Source organism: Elgaria multicarinata, chromosome 13 (assembly GCF_023053635.1).
Source record: "Elgaria multicarinata webbii isolate HBS135686 ecotype San Diego chromosome 13, rElgMul1.1.pri, whole genome shotgun sequence".
Taxonomy (NCBI): Eukaryota; Metazoa; Chordata; class Lepidosauria; order Squamata; family Anguidae; genus Elgaria; species Elgaria multicarinata.
Genome location: NC_086183.1, coordinates 20,659,711 through 20,675,825, shown reverse-complemented (window position 1 = coordinate 20,675,825; position 16,115 = coordinate 20,659,711). Strand labels below are relative to the sequence as shown.

The following is a 16,115-nucleotide window of genomic DNA, read 5'->3' as shown; positions in this document are numbered from 1 at the left end:
AACTCAGTGAGGCTTATGTCTGAGTAGCTTCGCATAAGATTGCACTATTTACCAGCTCCATGCCCTAAAACAGTCAACCCAAATTTTCTTCGTCTGTACTGGGCTTATTCCTGCATAGACACGCATAGGATTGGACTGTTAGTCCAGAAGTGCCAGTATATAAGAGCAGGACCGGGCAAAGCTGGTAGTAGGCCCGGGCCAGATGGGAAATGTAGGCCCCATTTCAAACTGCTCGTTAAGTAGTTTTAATCAGTTCTAAATACATACAAACTAGAACAATTTATAAAAAAAGGTAATAGCAAGCACTTTTATTCAAGATTTATATAAGACATCACTTCTTCACATTCAGAAATGCTTTACATGCTTTTCTTTGGGCAGATTCATCAACAACAGAAAAATCAAGCAACTTTGCCCAGGGGGTACTCTGAGTATCATAGAATCATAGAATAGCAGAGTTGGAAGGGGCCTACAAGGCCATCGAGTCCAACCCCCTGCTCAAAGCAGGAATCCACCCTAAAGCATCCCCGACAGATGCTTGTCCAGCTGCCTCTTGAAGGCCTCTAGTGTGGGAGAGCCCACAACCTCCCTAGGTAACTGATTCCATTGTCGCACTGCTCTAACAGTCAGGAAGTTTTTCCTGATGTCCAGTAGGCCCCCTCAAAATCATAGGCCCATGCCAACTGGCCCCACTGCCCTCGCACCTCTGCCCAGGCCTGTATAAGAGCCCTGTTGGATCAAACCATATCATCTAGCCGAGAACTGTTCCCACAGTGGCCAACCAGATGCATATGGGAAACCCAAAAGCAGCCTCCTGGTCGTGCCCCCCCAGCAACTGGTATTCAGCCTAAGCCTGGAGATAATATTACGAACGCCTAATCTTATGCATGCTTGGGCAACAACAACAAAAAGGGCCCAACTCCCAGCATGAGAGTTGTAGGCTTTTTACTCTCCCCTAAACCACCTTAGGAGGGCAGTGTCCCCTGAAAGACGGGTTAACACGCGCACACACAATAACTCTCTCTCTCTCTCTCCTATGCATGTATTTTCAGGTTCTAGCCCCATTCATTGAATTCAATGAAGCTGGCTCCCTGGTGTGTATAGAACTGAAGTTGAAATAAATAATAAGTAGCCATCATAACTAGTTAACTACTGATAGGCTTATTATCCTACATGAGTTGGCTTGATCCCTTTTTAAAGCCTACTACTATTACCACCTTGTGGGAAGGAATTCCATAGTTTACGCACTGCAGCGGTTGCGTAACTCCAGCCTCTCTCTTTTTATGAATGAGGCTGCCACTTAAGCATAGGGCACAATCCTACCTGCGTTTAGACAGGGAGGAGGAGTCCTACAACTCCCAGGATTCCCCAGCCAGCATAAAAAATGTTGGGAGTTATAGGACTCCCCCCTCCCCCGCGTTCAAACATGCATAAAGAATACGCAATTACAGCATAATCCTAGGCATGATTACTCAGAAGTAAGGCCCATTCTGTTCAGTGGGGCTTACTCCCCGGTCAATGGGCATCGGTCCTGCAAGCTCTTGCGCACGGGGTTTGGCGACCTGAAATAACGCCTTCGCCCGAGTGGTCCCTTGGCGCTCTGGAAGGAAGGGCAGGCGGGCAGGCAAGAAGCAGGCAAGGCGGAGGGAGAGGAGGGGGAGGTGATGATGGCGGCGCGCGGCTGGCCTATCCGGAGAGAGCCCGTTCTTCTCGCGCGCGCACCGACGACCCGGCAGAGCAAGCGGGCCTGAAGAGAGAAACGAGCGCGGGGTCGTGTGAATGAGCGCGCGCGCGCGGAGTCGAGACTCGAGTCGCTGCCGGACCCTTTTCGTGGATCGCCGCTCCCGTTCCTAAACATGTGGTCCGCTCACGGTGAGAGCGAGCGCTTTGTGTGGCGGCCTTCCGGCAGAGGGAAGGGAAGCTGGCCACGAAGAGGCTATTTTGGCTAGGCGGTTTGTTTATGGACAGTTACCAACTCTTACTTCAGAAACAAACCGGCAAGCCGAAATATATTCGTCAGGAGCAGCTCTAGGATTTGGGGAGATGTGGGGGGCGGGGGGGGGAATGTTCTCAGGGAGAAACCCCCCCCCCGAATGGGCCCATTTCTCCCTCCATGCTGTTGCTCATTTACTTGCCCTCCCTCTCTCCTAGAGAAGAAGGCTATCAATGGCTACTAGTCCTGATGGCTCTGTGCTACCTCCAGTGTTTGAGGCAGTAAGCCTGTGTGCACCAGTTGTTGGGGAACATGGGCAGGAGGGTGCTGTTGTACCCGTGTCCTGCTTGTGTGTTTCCCATCAGCAGTTGGTTATTATTATTATTATTATTTATTTATATAGCACCATCAATGTACATGGTGCTGTACAGAGTAAAACAGTAAATCGCAAGACCCTGCCGCATAGGCTTACAATCTAATAAAATCATAGTAAAGCAATAAGGAGGGGAAGAGAATGCAAACAAGCACTGGGTAGGGTAAACAGGCACAGGGTAGGGTAGAACTAACAGTATAAAGTCCAAGCAACATCAAGTTTTAAAGGCTTTAGGAAAAAGAAAAGTTTTTAGCTGAGCTTTAAAAGCTGCGATTGAACTTGTGGATCTCAGATGTTCTGGAAGAGCGTTCCAGGCGTAAGGGGCAGCAGAGGAAAATGGACGAAGCCGAGCAAGGGAAGTAGAGACCCTTGGGCAGGTGAGAAACATGGCATCAGAGGAGCGAAGAGCACGAGCCGGGCAATAGCGTGAGATGAGAGAGGAGAGATAGGAAGGACCTAGACCATGAAAAGCTTTGAAGGTCGACAGGAGAAGTTTATATTGGATTCTGAAGTAAATTGGAAGCCAATGAAGAGATTTCAGAAGTGGAGTAACATGGTCAGAGCGGCGAGCCAGGAAGATGATCTTAGCGGCAGAGTGGTGGACAGAAACCAATGGACTGATGTGAGAAGAAGGAAGGCCAGAGAGAAGAAGGTTGCAGTAGTCCAGCCGAGAAATAACCAGTGCATGAACAAGCGTCTTGGCAGAAGAGACAGACAGAGATGGTCGAATCCTGGCAATATTATACAGGAAGAAACAACAGGATTTAGCTACTGCCTCAATATTTTTTATTATTATTATTATTATTATTATTATTATTATTATTATTATTATTTATATAGCGCCATCAAGTTTTCATGGTGCTGTACAGAACAAAATAAAACAGAATACAAAATACCCTGCCATATGGCTTATATTCTAAAATCACAGTAACAAACAAACAGGGAGGGGAAAGACCAATATCGGAGGCAGTAAGCCTGTGTGCACAAGTTTATTTATTTATTTATTTATTTTATTTATTACATTTTTATACCGCCCAATAGCTGAAGCTCTCTGGGCAGTTCACAGCTCTCTGGGGAGCTGGGGAACATGGGTAGGAGGGTGCTGTTGCACTGTGTCCTGCTTTCTTGGGCCCTGGCCGACAGCTGGTTGGCCACTGTCTGAACAGAATGCTGGACTAGATGGACCCTTGGTCTGATCCAGCAGGGCTCTTCTTATGTTCGCTGGGTGGCCCAAGCCACCCAGAAGGTGAGGACAAGGCCAGGGATGCTGCTGCACCTTCTCCCTTCTGCAACAACTTGCTCCCTTTCTCACAGAGAGTGTAGTTGAGGGGCAAGGAGGTGGACAGGTGGCAGTAGCAAGGTGGCAGGGGAAGAACAGCAGCAGTGTTAGGGGCAGGCCTGGCTGCTGTACCCAGCATTGGCACCCCAATAGGACCCACTGAGGCTGGCTTGTGTATTTAATTGTAGGGCTTTGAACTAAAAAGGGAAGGGTCTGGTCAGGCAGCTGCTGCTCCCCAATCGGGGAATGAAGATGCTACTGTAGCTGCTCACCACCCCAGTTCTTTTCAGTGCTGAGCCCTAAAGGTTTTTATAAGACCACTACCAGAGACCCCAACCATTGTCTGGTTGGTTTGGGGTTTGTGTAGCTGCCAGGTTGGTGCTGGCATCTTGCTGAGGGCCTTGGAAAATCTGGCATCATACATGTACAAGAGGATCCAAGGACTGCTAGCGGACCCTTGTCTTGGTGTTGGAAGACTTTTGGTCCTCATTTTAAAAGGCCAAAGATTGAGAAATGTGAAAATAGCTTTGTTTACTTGCTTGTCATTTCTATTTCAACTTTATTTCTAGGTGGCTATGATTCTAGTAGCTATGGTGGCACTGGGTATTCACCTGGAGGATTTGCATCGCCTTCTGCAACTCAAGGTGAAAAGAAATCGGTATGTAGCTTGCCTGAAACAAACTAGGATTCTCCTGTACTTCTTGGGGAGATCTTGATATCGGGGAAACTTACCTTCTGAAAGAGCTTAGATACTAATGGTCTAGAAAAAAATATATCGGGCATGCTTGAACGTTCTTTCTATTTCATCCACCATGATTGATTAGCATGTTTGCTTTCTAGGTAAATTGTAATAGTCTGCGTAATGATTGTTATATCTAGGACCAGAAAAAATCCAAGGTTTTAGGACTTTGAAATGTGTATTTTTTATTTATTTTAGCCCATATATGGGCAGCCTCATTGAGGTGAGGCATTCTTTTGAATGGAGGTAGTCTGTGATTCATGTTTCAGACATTCTTTTCAGGCTTAGTTACATTTCTGTTGAATGGATAATTTTAATTGTTTGCAGTAATTAATGTGTACATAACAGTTTAACAAAGATAATGAATTAGAATATTTCTATTGTTCTTCTACCGCCTAGGGGCAAAACATTTTCTCCTCTAAGGCTTCTTACTGTTCTGTTTATGTTTTTCAAAGTGAAGCAAAGGTTTTTCTTTGAACTAGCCAATGATATTTTCTCCTTTGAATGAGCAAGTTCTTGAAGATTTAGAATTTTAAAATTTCCTCTTTGCAGAGGTCAAGATCACAAAATATTGTTCCTTGTACGGTGTCCCAGTTACTTTCTGCAGAACAAATGGATGATGCCTTCAGAGTTCGAGAAGTTGAACTTTCACAGGTAAATTGGCAGGCCATCCTGCTCTGTATTGGTTTGGTCTGAGATCTCTGCATGGAGTGCTAGAGCCGTCTGGATTGCTCTACCAAATTAGCACTTAAACCAGGGATTCAATTTCTAATGTGAAACGTTCTCCACTGGTTGAGGCAAACTAGTATCCATTTGAGGTGGATTTGTGGGTTGTAATTAGCATGTAGACAGATAGGATATTGAGTTAAATGACCTTAGGTTGTTTCTAGTCTTGTGATTCGGTGTGAAATTAGAGGCTGTATCAGTAAAAATGTGTTGTACCCATTTCTCCGTGCAGGTCATTATCGTGGGCATAATCAGGCAAGCAGAAAAAGCACCAACAAACATTCTCTACAAAGTGGATGACATGACCGCAGCCCCAATGGATGTGAGGCAGTGGGTCGACACAGATGTAAATATTAGCTGAACTTTGATATAACCAAAGAGTCAGTGTGATGTAGTGGTTAGTGTGGGGGTAGGAGTGGGGATACCCACTCAGCCATAAATCTCATGGGTGACCTTAGACCAGCCTTCCTCAACCTGGGGCGCTCCAGATGTGTTGGACTACAACTGGGGCATTCTGGGAGATGCAGTCCAACACATCTGGAGCGCCCCAGGTTGAGGAAGGCTGCCTTAGACGAATCACTGTCTCAGCCTAACCTACATTGCTGTGCGGTCAAAATGGCGAGGTGGGACAACAACCATATATACTCTGTTGAGCGCATTAGTGCTAAGGTGGGATTTAAATGTAATAATATAACAGATTGTGGGAATTAATGGTATCTTCCAAACTGCTTTCTCTTACCCTTGGTTTCCCATTTTAAAGTAGGCCTAACATTGATCTACCTTGTTGGGTTGGTGTGGAATACCTTATGACTGCTACAGCCCTCAGCCACTACCATGTGGCTTTCAAAGCTTTGCCTCCTCTCCTTGGCAGGGAAGAGCTCCTATCTCCGATTAGTAGCTGATGTCAAGATAAGAGCGTTGTCCTGCTGAATAAGGTTCTTTTTCTTAGCAGGGCAGCGCATTGATCAGCGATCAACTGCTAATCAGAGATGGGAACTTTTCCCTGCTGGCAAGAGAGGGCGAGGCCTTGGGAGAAAGCTGCTGAGCGATTCAATCCTGCTTTCTTCTGAGTAGGAAAAGGTTCCCTACCCCACTTGTGGTAGCAGAGAAACTGCACATCCCACTAGTGGCTCTGCGGGTGTATGCATGCTTATTTATTTTATTTATTTATTGCACTTATATACCGCTCCCATAGCCAGGGCTCTCTGGGCGGTTTACAGAAATTCTTTCCCCCCCCCCCGCCTCCTCAGCAGCAACTGAATGCAGCCCCCAGGGCCCAAAAGATTGCCCACCCTCATCTCTTGAGATCTCAAAACAGAACGGCATTTTCAGTAGTCCAAGGCACTGCTGCCTTGCATTGTATCCCCCACCACACACACACACAGCTAATGGCATGAGAATGAATTATTTAAAATAAGTAAATTATGCAAATTTACTTGATTTGAATTACTATTAATTTCTATTTGTGCCAAATTTTTATTTTATTTTAGCCTATTATTATCATTTATTACATTTATACACTGCCCCATAGCCGAAGCTCTCTGGGCAGTTGAACAAGGGTAGGGAACCTCTGGCCCTCCAGATGTTGTTGGACTGCACCAGTTGTTGGGCGTCGGTTCCCACCGGTATGGCCAATGGTCAGGGATAATAGGAGTTGTAGTTCAACATTATCGGGAGGGCCGTAGCTTCCCTACTCCTGGCCTAAAGTATATGCAGGCCCTGCCTATGACTGTTCTGTAAGTTTGAGGTTAAGCAAAGCACAAACTTTTCCTTACAGCAGAAAACCTGAAATGGGCAGCTATGGATGCTAGGATTGGGCTATGCAAAGTAATGTGAGCTCTCCAATGATAGCATAACTGGAGAAATACAAAATCATTTAACTGTTTTCACCTACATTGTTTTAAAAACTACATATAATGGAAGTTAAAACACTTCCAAACAGGTTTGATTACCAAGTAGTTTAGATTTACTAATAAAAACCCACCCACCCCATTTTTTTTTAAAGGAGGAAGGCAGTGAGAATGTTGTGGTGCCACCTGGGACGTACGTGAAAGTGGCTGGTCACCTGCGATCTTTCCAGGTAAGAGTAATGGAATGGGGAGTCTGAACGGAGGAGATCCACACCTTTGCTGAAGTTCATCCATCACTCATTTTGCCCTCTCCCACCAAAAAAAGGCTAACTTTTGCAATCTAGAATCCTGCTCATTTTCTGTATGGCTCTATCAGATGTGCCAGTAGGAAGGATAGTACGTGGATTTGTGCTCTTGTGAAGTAAGTCCTTGTTGCTTAATTTGAAAGTGTGTTCAATCTCTATATAGAATCTGATTGTATTCGGTTTATCAATAGTTATTGTCTGGCTTTAGTGAGGTGGAAAACATGCTTCCAAGGCATAATCTTTTCTATTTTATTCACCACTCTGATAAATACTTTAGGAAGTGAACTCCATCCATGAATATTACTCCAGTAATGGCCCCCTTCAGACAACACGCTAAACCAGTGGTTCTCAACCGTTTTTTCTCCATTCCCCCCTTTCACCATTGTTCAGAATATAATTCCCCCCTTCCCAAGATAGTCTAACTCAAAAGGTGCATTCCAAATAATATGCATATAATATTGAAAACCTTTTATTTTTTTCTATATTAGTCCCATTTAAAGGGGCAACGCAAAGCATGGCCCCTTTTACATTCTCAGCTTCCCATGCTTTGCGTTGCCCCTTTAAATGAGAAGCTTGAAACTTCTAGGATTGGGAGGGAGGGAGGGAAAAGAGAGCAAAGGCCTGGCTTTTGCAGACGACATGACACTTTTCTGGGACGTTTTTAATAACATGTGTAGGAAGACATAATCTACAGGACATCATACTTTGCTGAATAGTGGTCCCAATTCCCTCCCTGGAACCCTAAAATCCCCCCCCCCCGGGGGGGGGAGAGAATTCCCCCCTTATTGAGAACCCATGTGCTAACCCATGCTGCTTAACCACAAAATGGTTAACGGCATTCCATTAACCATTTTGTGGTTAAGCAGCATGGTTTAGCGTGTTGTCTGAACAGGGCCAATGTGTTTTTGTTCTGGGCATTTTGATCATAGTTAAATATTGCCTGCCAAGAAATTGTTGTGTGCTCTTTATCCCCAGAAGTATAACAGGAGTACTTCAAACATAAAATGTAGAAAAGTTAAATGCACCTCTTGTTAAAAACAGTTATAAAAAGACAGCCCTTCCAGAACATGTTAAGATGGTAAATCTAGAAGAGGGAGAGGTTCAAATGGGTATCAGTGGAAGCAATTTTAAGGGCATTCTGAGTAACATCTTAAGGACAAGGTAAAATTCTCCCCAAACTCCTAAAAACAAAACCAAACCAAGATGTGACACTAAAGTACAATCTTACCTTTCTTAGAGTGTAGGAAATTATTTTAGTAAATTGAGAGCATAATCTTATGCATATTTAGACAGAAAAAAGTTCTTCAATTTAGAGCATTCTGGCTGGGGAATGCTGGGCGTTGTAGGACTTTTTCTGTCTAAACATGCATAGGATTGCGCCCTGAAACTGCAAATTACTGTGTTTAGTAATGATGACTAAATTTAGTAATCGGGTTCTGAATCCTGAGAACTGGAAGATAATGTAGTAGTGACAATAGCAAATTTCCAAGATGTGTTCCTAAGAGATTACTGGTCAAAAAACCAAACATTGGCACTAACAAGCTAGTCAACATGATCAAAAGTAGTGGAATTGACAAATGGAAAACTATACTACCTCTGATTAGAAAGATGGAACACAGCTTTTGTAAAGGGCAGGTGCATCAAATTCTTTCAGAATGTGGCAGAGGGCTGGTTCACGCAAACACAACTGGCTCATGCTGGGCATGTGCAGCCGCCATTTTGAATACGCAGACCCTGGTGGGGGCGTTAGGGGATTGCGCGGTGTTGCGAGAACCCGCACACGCTGCAGCTCATTGTTGGTTCATATAATAAGGTATTCTTGGATACAGAAGGATCTTGGGAATTCCTTAGAGTGTGAGACTGCAGTACATCTGAGCAAATGCTAAAAAGTCAAGCTCTTCATGTTTCCGAGCCCAATTCAAGCTCCTGGTTTTAACCTATAAAGCCTTACATGGCTTGGGACCACAATACCTGACGGAACGCCTTTCCCGACGTGAACCTACCCAATCACTACGTTCAACATCTAAGGTCGTCCTCCGGGTGCCTACCCTGAGGGAAGCTCAGAGGGTGGCAACAAGAGAGAGGGCCTTCTCTGTGGTGGCCCCCCAACTGTGGAACAATCTCCCTGACGAGGCCTGCCTGGCTCTGACATTGTCATCTTTTTGATGCCAGGTCAAGACTTTTCTCCCAGGCATTTAGCAATATGTAATGAGCCTGAGTCTGTTTTTGTTTTTGGCTCATCGTTTCTAAAGTTGTTATAGTGGTTTTAAATGTATGTGCATTTTGCATGTTTTTGTGGTTTTTAATTTTTGTATCTGCCCGGACCTTAAGATCATCTACAGGAGCCCTTCTCTGTGAGCCCCTGCCAAAGGAAGTGAGGCAGGTGGCTACTAGGAGGAGGGCTTTCTCCGCCATGGCACCCCAGCTGTGGAATGAGCTCCCCAGAGAGGTCTACCTGGTGCCTACACTATACTCCTTTCGTTGCCAGCTGAAGACCTTTGTATTCTCTCAGTATTTTAACACTTAATTTTAACTTAAATTTAAATTCTGTTCTAACCCTGTATTTTAATTTTATATCAATTTTTACTGTGTGGTTTTATCATGGTTGCACTTTTTATACTGTATTTTGTATTTGTGTTTTTAACCTGTTGGTTGTTTTATTATGGTTTTAATTTTTGTGAACCGCCCAGAGAGCTTCGGCTATTGGGCAGTATAAAAATGTAGTAAATAAATAAATAAATCATTTTTAGATGTTTTATCTTATGTGAACCGCCCAGAGAGCTTCGGCTATGGGGTGGTATACAAATTCAATAAATAAATACATAATACAAAGGAGGCTGTTAAAGGAGTGGAAAGGGTTCTCAGCCATTGTTTTTAAGACGCCAATGAAATTAGCAGGGAGCACACGTTTACATTAAAACATTCCTTTCCCCCCATATAATTAGTGTTTGGAACTCATTTTGAAAAGTATGCCTCTGGGCAATAATTGCTCAAGAATATCCTGTTTCCTTTCCGGCAGAACAAAAAGAGCCTGGTTGCATTCAAGATCATGCCACTGGAGGATATGAATGAGTTCACCACACACCTGCTTGAAGTCATCAATGCACACATAATCCTCAGAAAGAGCAACATGGTATGTGCAGCAATAAGGGACACTAACCTTTCCTGGAGGGCAATTGACACACTTTTGATTAGCGGAGAAAATGAATGGTGTGGAAAGCTTTAACAAGTAGGTTTGCACTGGTCCAGCCGGTTTGGATCTAATTCAGTGGCACAATCAAGCTCAAATTATCTCTCCTAGAACCTTGTAGTTGCTTGTCATCTCTCCTCCCCATTCCCTTTTTTTAAATCTCACATGTGCAAGATTATACAGCGCTCATAGTTGGTGATTGTTTCTCTTCCTGTATTTTAGGCCACATCCATGAAGACACCACAGTCATTTGGTTTGTTGGGGATGAGCAGCAGCATGTCAGGTGGTGGAGGAAGTGGTGCCCTGCCAGTGAGTGGGCTTACAGCGCTCCAGACTCAGGTATGTGTGCAGATGTCAGGACAGTTCTAGGCAAGATGTCAGGTTTCCCATGCTATGCTATTCCTATCTCTCCTCTCTCATCTCACACTATTGCCCCGCTCGTGCTCTTCACTCCTCTGATGCCATGTTTCTCGCCTGCCCAAGGGCCTCTACTTCCCTTGCTCGGCTTCGTCCATTTTCGTCTGCTGCCCCTTACGCCTGGAACGCTCTTCCAGAACATTTGAGAACTACAAGTTCAACCGCAGCTTTTAAAGCTCAACTAAAAACTTTTCTTTTTCCTAAAGCTTTTCCTAAAGCTTTTAAAACTTGATGTTGTGCAGACTTCTGCTGTTACTTTCTACTGTTAGTTTTTCCCTACCCTGTGCCTGCTTACCCTACCCTGTACCTGTTTGCATTCTCTTCCCCTCCTTATTGTTTTACTATGATTTTATTAGATTGTAAGCCTATGCGGCAGGGTCTTGCTATTTACTGTTTTACTCTGTACAGCACCATGTACATTGATGGTGCTATATAAATAAATAATAATAATAATAATGCTACCCCTGTGAACGCTCTGTCTGAAGGCTTGGGAGATTATTATTATTATTATTTATTTATTTATATAGCACCATCAATGTACATGGTGCTGTACAGAGTAAAACAGTAAATAGCAAGACTCTGCTGCATAGGCTTACAATCTAATAAAATCATAATAAAACAATAAGGAGGGGAAGAGAATGCAAACAGGCACAGGGTAGGGTAAGCAGGCACAGGGTAGGGTAAAACTAACAGTATAAAGTCTGCACAACATCAAGTTTTAAAAGCTTTAGGAAAAAGAAAAGTTTTTAGCTGAGCTTTAAAAGCTGCGATTGAACTTGTAGTTCTCAAATGTTCTGGAAGAGCGTTCCAGGCGTAAGGGGCAGCAGAAGAAAATGGACGGAGCCGAGCAAGGGAAGTAGAGGCCCTTGGGCAGGCGAGAAACATGGCATCAGAGGAGCGAAGAGCACGAGCGGGGCAATAGTGTGAGATGAGAGAGGAGAGATAGGAAGGAGCTAGACCGTGAAAAGCTTTGAAGGTTAATAGGAGAAGTTTATATTGGATTCTGAAGTGAATTGGAAGCCAATGAAGAGATGGGTCACCCTTAATGCCTTTTATACGGCGAATGTAAGATCCTGGCTTTGAACCGATTGCTCTCCTCACCTGTAGCAAGGCACCATTCTACCTGCCTCTTACCAGTTTCTCTCTTAGGTACAATCTATTGTAATCATGGGATTTGTCACGCAGCCCAGTCCTAATGGCACTGACATACAATTCTAAAACGAAGTTGTAGGCATAGCAACGTGCTGTTTAGAAAGCTGGAAACGTCTTTGATGGGCAAAAGCAAAACCCTAAGGCAGGAAGGGGCATTGAACCTCTTTCAGGCTGAGAGACAAATTCCATTTCAGAGAAGCTCTTTGGGGCTGCATTTCAGTGGAGGCCGAGAGTGAAGGCAAAGGGGTTGGGGCAAAAAACCCCAACCCTCCATAAAAGCCAAGAAACCACCAAACAGTCAGGGGAAAGGGGGTGGAGCTAGGGGAAGGGTGTGTCGGAAACCCTGACAACCAGCTTTGGGCCTCGAGTTTGAGGTTCTGTACTCCTGCCCTAAGGCGTATGGTTGAGCCAAAGACTGGGTTCAGACAACATGATAACCAGTAGTGGTTTATAGTTGATGGTTGGTTATTGAACCCACCATGGGTTATCGCTTTGAGTCCCGGTACTGGGAAAAAGGCGGGATATAAATAATAATAGTAATAATAATAATAATAATAGTAATAATAATAGTGTGTGAAGGGAGTTTTTTAACCAGCGCTTGATTATTTGGCTGAAATAACCAACGCTGTGCAGAATTGTCTGTTTTAACCATCATTGGTTATCATGTCGTGTGGAGGGCACCATTGGTTATTTCCTCAGCCACAGTGTCACAAGGCAAGAGCAGTGAAAGTGGTGGCTGCCACTCTAGTCCAGCCAGCAGGATAGATTTTTGGCAGCAATGGCTGATGGGATACTAGCGGGAGGACTGATGGGCGGGGAAGGCAGGGGAATAAGTGAGTCAACTCAGTGTTGGACTCGATGGCCTTATAGGGCCCTTCCAACTCTACTATTCTAGGATTCTAATAGCCAACTCAGTGCTGATCCTAACCCACACCATGGTTGATTATTATCATGTTCAGGGAGTACCCCCTAGATAAACAACTGTTGAGTTGTTTATTACTCCACCTTTGACTATTGTATTGTCCGAACGCAGCTAATAAATGCCATACAGATAGCTCTTGACTGACCTTAGCATCCAGTACAAAGAAGTATAACTGGCTCTTTATGAGGCCTTAGATGGCACAGCTGTGTTACAGAAGGGAAAGGTGAAATCATGGGGACAACATTGATGGCTTCTATTGAGCAGTGTAGAGATAAGTTGTGATGACCGTGTCTCTTTCTTTGTCAGTGAAACAGTTCATGCAACTGGGTCACTGGTCACCATTCTTTTTCAGGAAAGGAAAGTTAGCATAGAATCCATTGAACTCTGACAGTGGAGACAGTATGAGCTAAAGGCCTTGCTCCGTCTTTATTTTGTGTGAACTGTGGCTTAGTGTAGACACACTCCTACTGTGTTTATCCCCAAGATTAAATACAAAATAAATTGCATTTTATTTATTGATTCATAGTCTAGCTTTATCAAAATGCCCAAAGTGTTTGGCAAAATCATTTTTTAAAATACATGGTTTTTTATTTCAGGCGCTTACATATTGCCTTTGTATTAAAAATAATCATAGCAGCTAACATAAATTAAAACATAACAATATAAAGCTTAATGACAACATGACAGTGACAATAGCACAGAAATAATATAAAATAAAATAGCAAACATCTATCTCACTATAAAAATAACAACATTAGAAAAAAAATCCACAAAAGGTTCCTGAACAGGAAGGCCTTGAAAGGCTTCTAAAACTGTGTGGACTAGGCCTGCATGTGGTTTCTCTCTTAGCAACCTGTGAAACTTACAGTGGAAGCTGGTGATTAAAAATATTGCCACATCTGTTTGCGTTATTATTATTTTTAATCATAGTGCAAACTTCCACTTCTGAAAGTTGAAAAGTTTTTGCCACACCTGTTTAGAAGTTCAGTAGTTATTATTATTATTATTATTATTTATTTATTTATTTATTTATTTATTTATTTATTTATTTATATAGGACCATCAATGTACATGGTGCTGTACAGATTACACAGTAAATAGCAAGACCCTGCCGCATAGGCTTACAATCTAATAAAGTTGTAGTAAACAATAAGGAGGGAAAGAGAATGCAAACAGGCACCGGGTAGGGTGAAGCTAACAGTATAGAGTCAGAACAAACTCAATATTTAAAAGCTATAGGGAAAAGAAAAGTTTTTAGCTGAGTTTTAAAAGCTGTGATTGAGTTTGTAGTTCTCAAGTGTTCTGGAAGAGCGTTCCAGTCGTAAGGGCAGCAGAAGAAAAAGGACAAAGCCGAGTAAGGGAAGTGGAGGTCCTTGGGCAGGCGAGAAGCATGGCATCAGAGGAGCGGAGAACACGAGCGGGGCAATAGTGTGAGATGAGAGAGGAGAGATAGGCAGGAGCTAGACTGTGAAAAGCTTTGAAGGTTAACAGGAGAAGTTTATATTGGATTACGTACATCCTGACAACAGGAGGAGTACCATTGTATCCCATAACTGTAACAACAATTCATGTTAAAGAGGATTTTGTTAGGCTTGTTTCTCAGAGCAGTTGGCAAATTAGTGTGAAGAATCTATCCTCTCTGCTATGTGTGTTTGAATAACCCTGTCTGAATTTTTGCTTTTCAAGATTCTGAATTTGATTAAAAGCTGCCCGACAACTGAAGGAATATGTCTTGAAGATCTGAAGTCCCAGTTGCATAATATTAATCTACCGACGCTCAAGTACGTACATATAGGCAACTTGAGGTTTTGAAAGGAGAACTGCCCCAATGATTAGTTCATTTAACAAAGCGGAAGAAAAGAAATGGCTTCTTCTCTTGGGCTTTGTTATGCTATATTGGTACTCCTATATTGAAAGGAGGTGATATTGATTTATTTTAAATCTGAAAGCAAGATATGTGGCACAATGTTCAAGGAAGGTTTACTTTTCCAGCTGTAGACGTTGTCTTTCAGCATCACACTGGTCTACAGCAGCAGGAAGGTAAATTGTAGTATGCCAGCACACACAGCAATTTCCAGAGGACTACTTAATTCCTTCTGGCTGCTGCAATTCTTGCCAAAGATTGCTGTATTAGATGGACCTTAGTCTGATCCAGTAAGGCGCTATTTTATGTTTTTAACTAAGACTGCATAATCAAACTCGTTTACCACAGTTTAGTTCTGACTTCACTGCTAAAGAGATCCTGAATATGCAGTCTTGGGGCTCAGCTACACCAAGCAGATATTCCACTATGAAAGTGGTATGAAAGCAGTATATAAAAGGCAGGAGCCACACTACTTTGTAGCAGCATTGAAGTGCACTGACAACTGTTGGGACCCATGACACATACTATATACTGCTTTCATACCACTTTCATAGTGTTATATCCTGCTTGGTGTAGATGTGTCCTGGGCCCTAACAGTTGTCAGTGGACTTCAGTATCACTATAAAGCAGTAGTGTGGCTGCTGCCTTTTATATACCGCTTTCATACCACTTTCACAGTGGAATATCCTGCTTGGTGTAGATGAGCCCATGCTTCGTGAAATTAGAATGTATTGGTGGAGCACAGGTATTCTAGGAAAAAACAACAGCATTTGACCGTGTAAGACAGGTTGACAGAAGAAATATATTATATGGTAATCAAATTTTTTCTCTTCTTCCATCCAGGAAAGCAGTTGAGTTTCTTAGCAGCGAGGGACATATCTATTCTACTATAGATGATGAACACTTTAAATCTACAGATGCCGACTAAGGTCTGTTTCAGTCACAATTATCTCAGTCTAATGCTTTATTAGACTGAAACCATTATTTCGGAACCAGGCTGAAGAATATTTCTGATGGTGACTCTTATGGACTAATTGGTTTCTGCCCAGAACATTAGGAGTGCATCTGCTTAGCTGTGCCCCTGTTAGTTGCCATGTCTTAGAAATGGCATCTCAATGTTGCCTTCCTTCCTCTATAGTTGAAATCATAATAGAAAATGCTTAGGATTATTTTTTTATTAATAGTGAAAATGTCTGTTCACCATTGCACTTTGAGTGCAAGATTGCCTTATTTCAAGAAACGTCTAATACCTCAATAAAACTATTTTGATTTTTGCATTGATTTTCGTTTCCTTTGGCTGGAGATATTGTATCGTCCAGTTGTTTTACACACCTAGGACACAGCATGGCTACGACTGTGCCATGACTT

At 43.1% G+C, this 16,115-nt stretch overlaps 1 protein-coding gene across 1 annotated transcript; it reads left to right on the top strand.

Annotated features, from left to right (window-relative positions):
- Window positions 1-1,629: 1,629 nt before the first annotated feature.
- Window positions 1,630-16,021, top strand: RPA2 (replication protein A2). Its single transcript, XM_063140787.1, has 9 exons — window positions 1,630-1,869; window positions 4,152-4,240; window positions 4,874-4,975; window positions 5,280-5,393; window positions 7,053-7,127; window positions 10,222-10,335; window positions 10,615-10,731; window positions 14,570-14,664; window positions 15,591-16,021. Exons 1-9 carry the CDS (start codon window positions 1,854-1,856, stop codon window positions 15,673-15,675), a joined length of 807 nt encoding a protein of 268 aa, XP_062996857.1. The 5' UTR covers window positions 1,630-1,853; the 3' UTR covers window positions 15,676-16,021.
- The last annotated feature ends 94 nt before the right edge of the window (window positions 16,022-16,115 follow it).

Excerpts from the sequence above, each read along its gene's own strand:
- RPA2 (XM_063140787.1), top strand. Across the intron at positions 4,241-4,873 it reads CTCAAGGTGAAAAGAAATCG|AGGTCAAGATCACAAAATAT; the intron begins GTATGTAGCTTG and ends TCCTCTTTGCAG. Across the intron at positions 10,732-14,569 it reads TTACAGCGCTCCAGACTCAG|ATTCTGAATTTGATTAAAAG; the intron begins GTATGTGTGCAG and ends TTGCTTTTCAAG.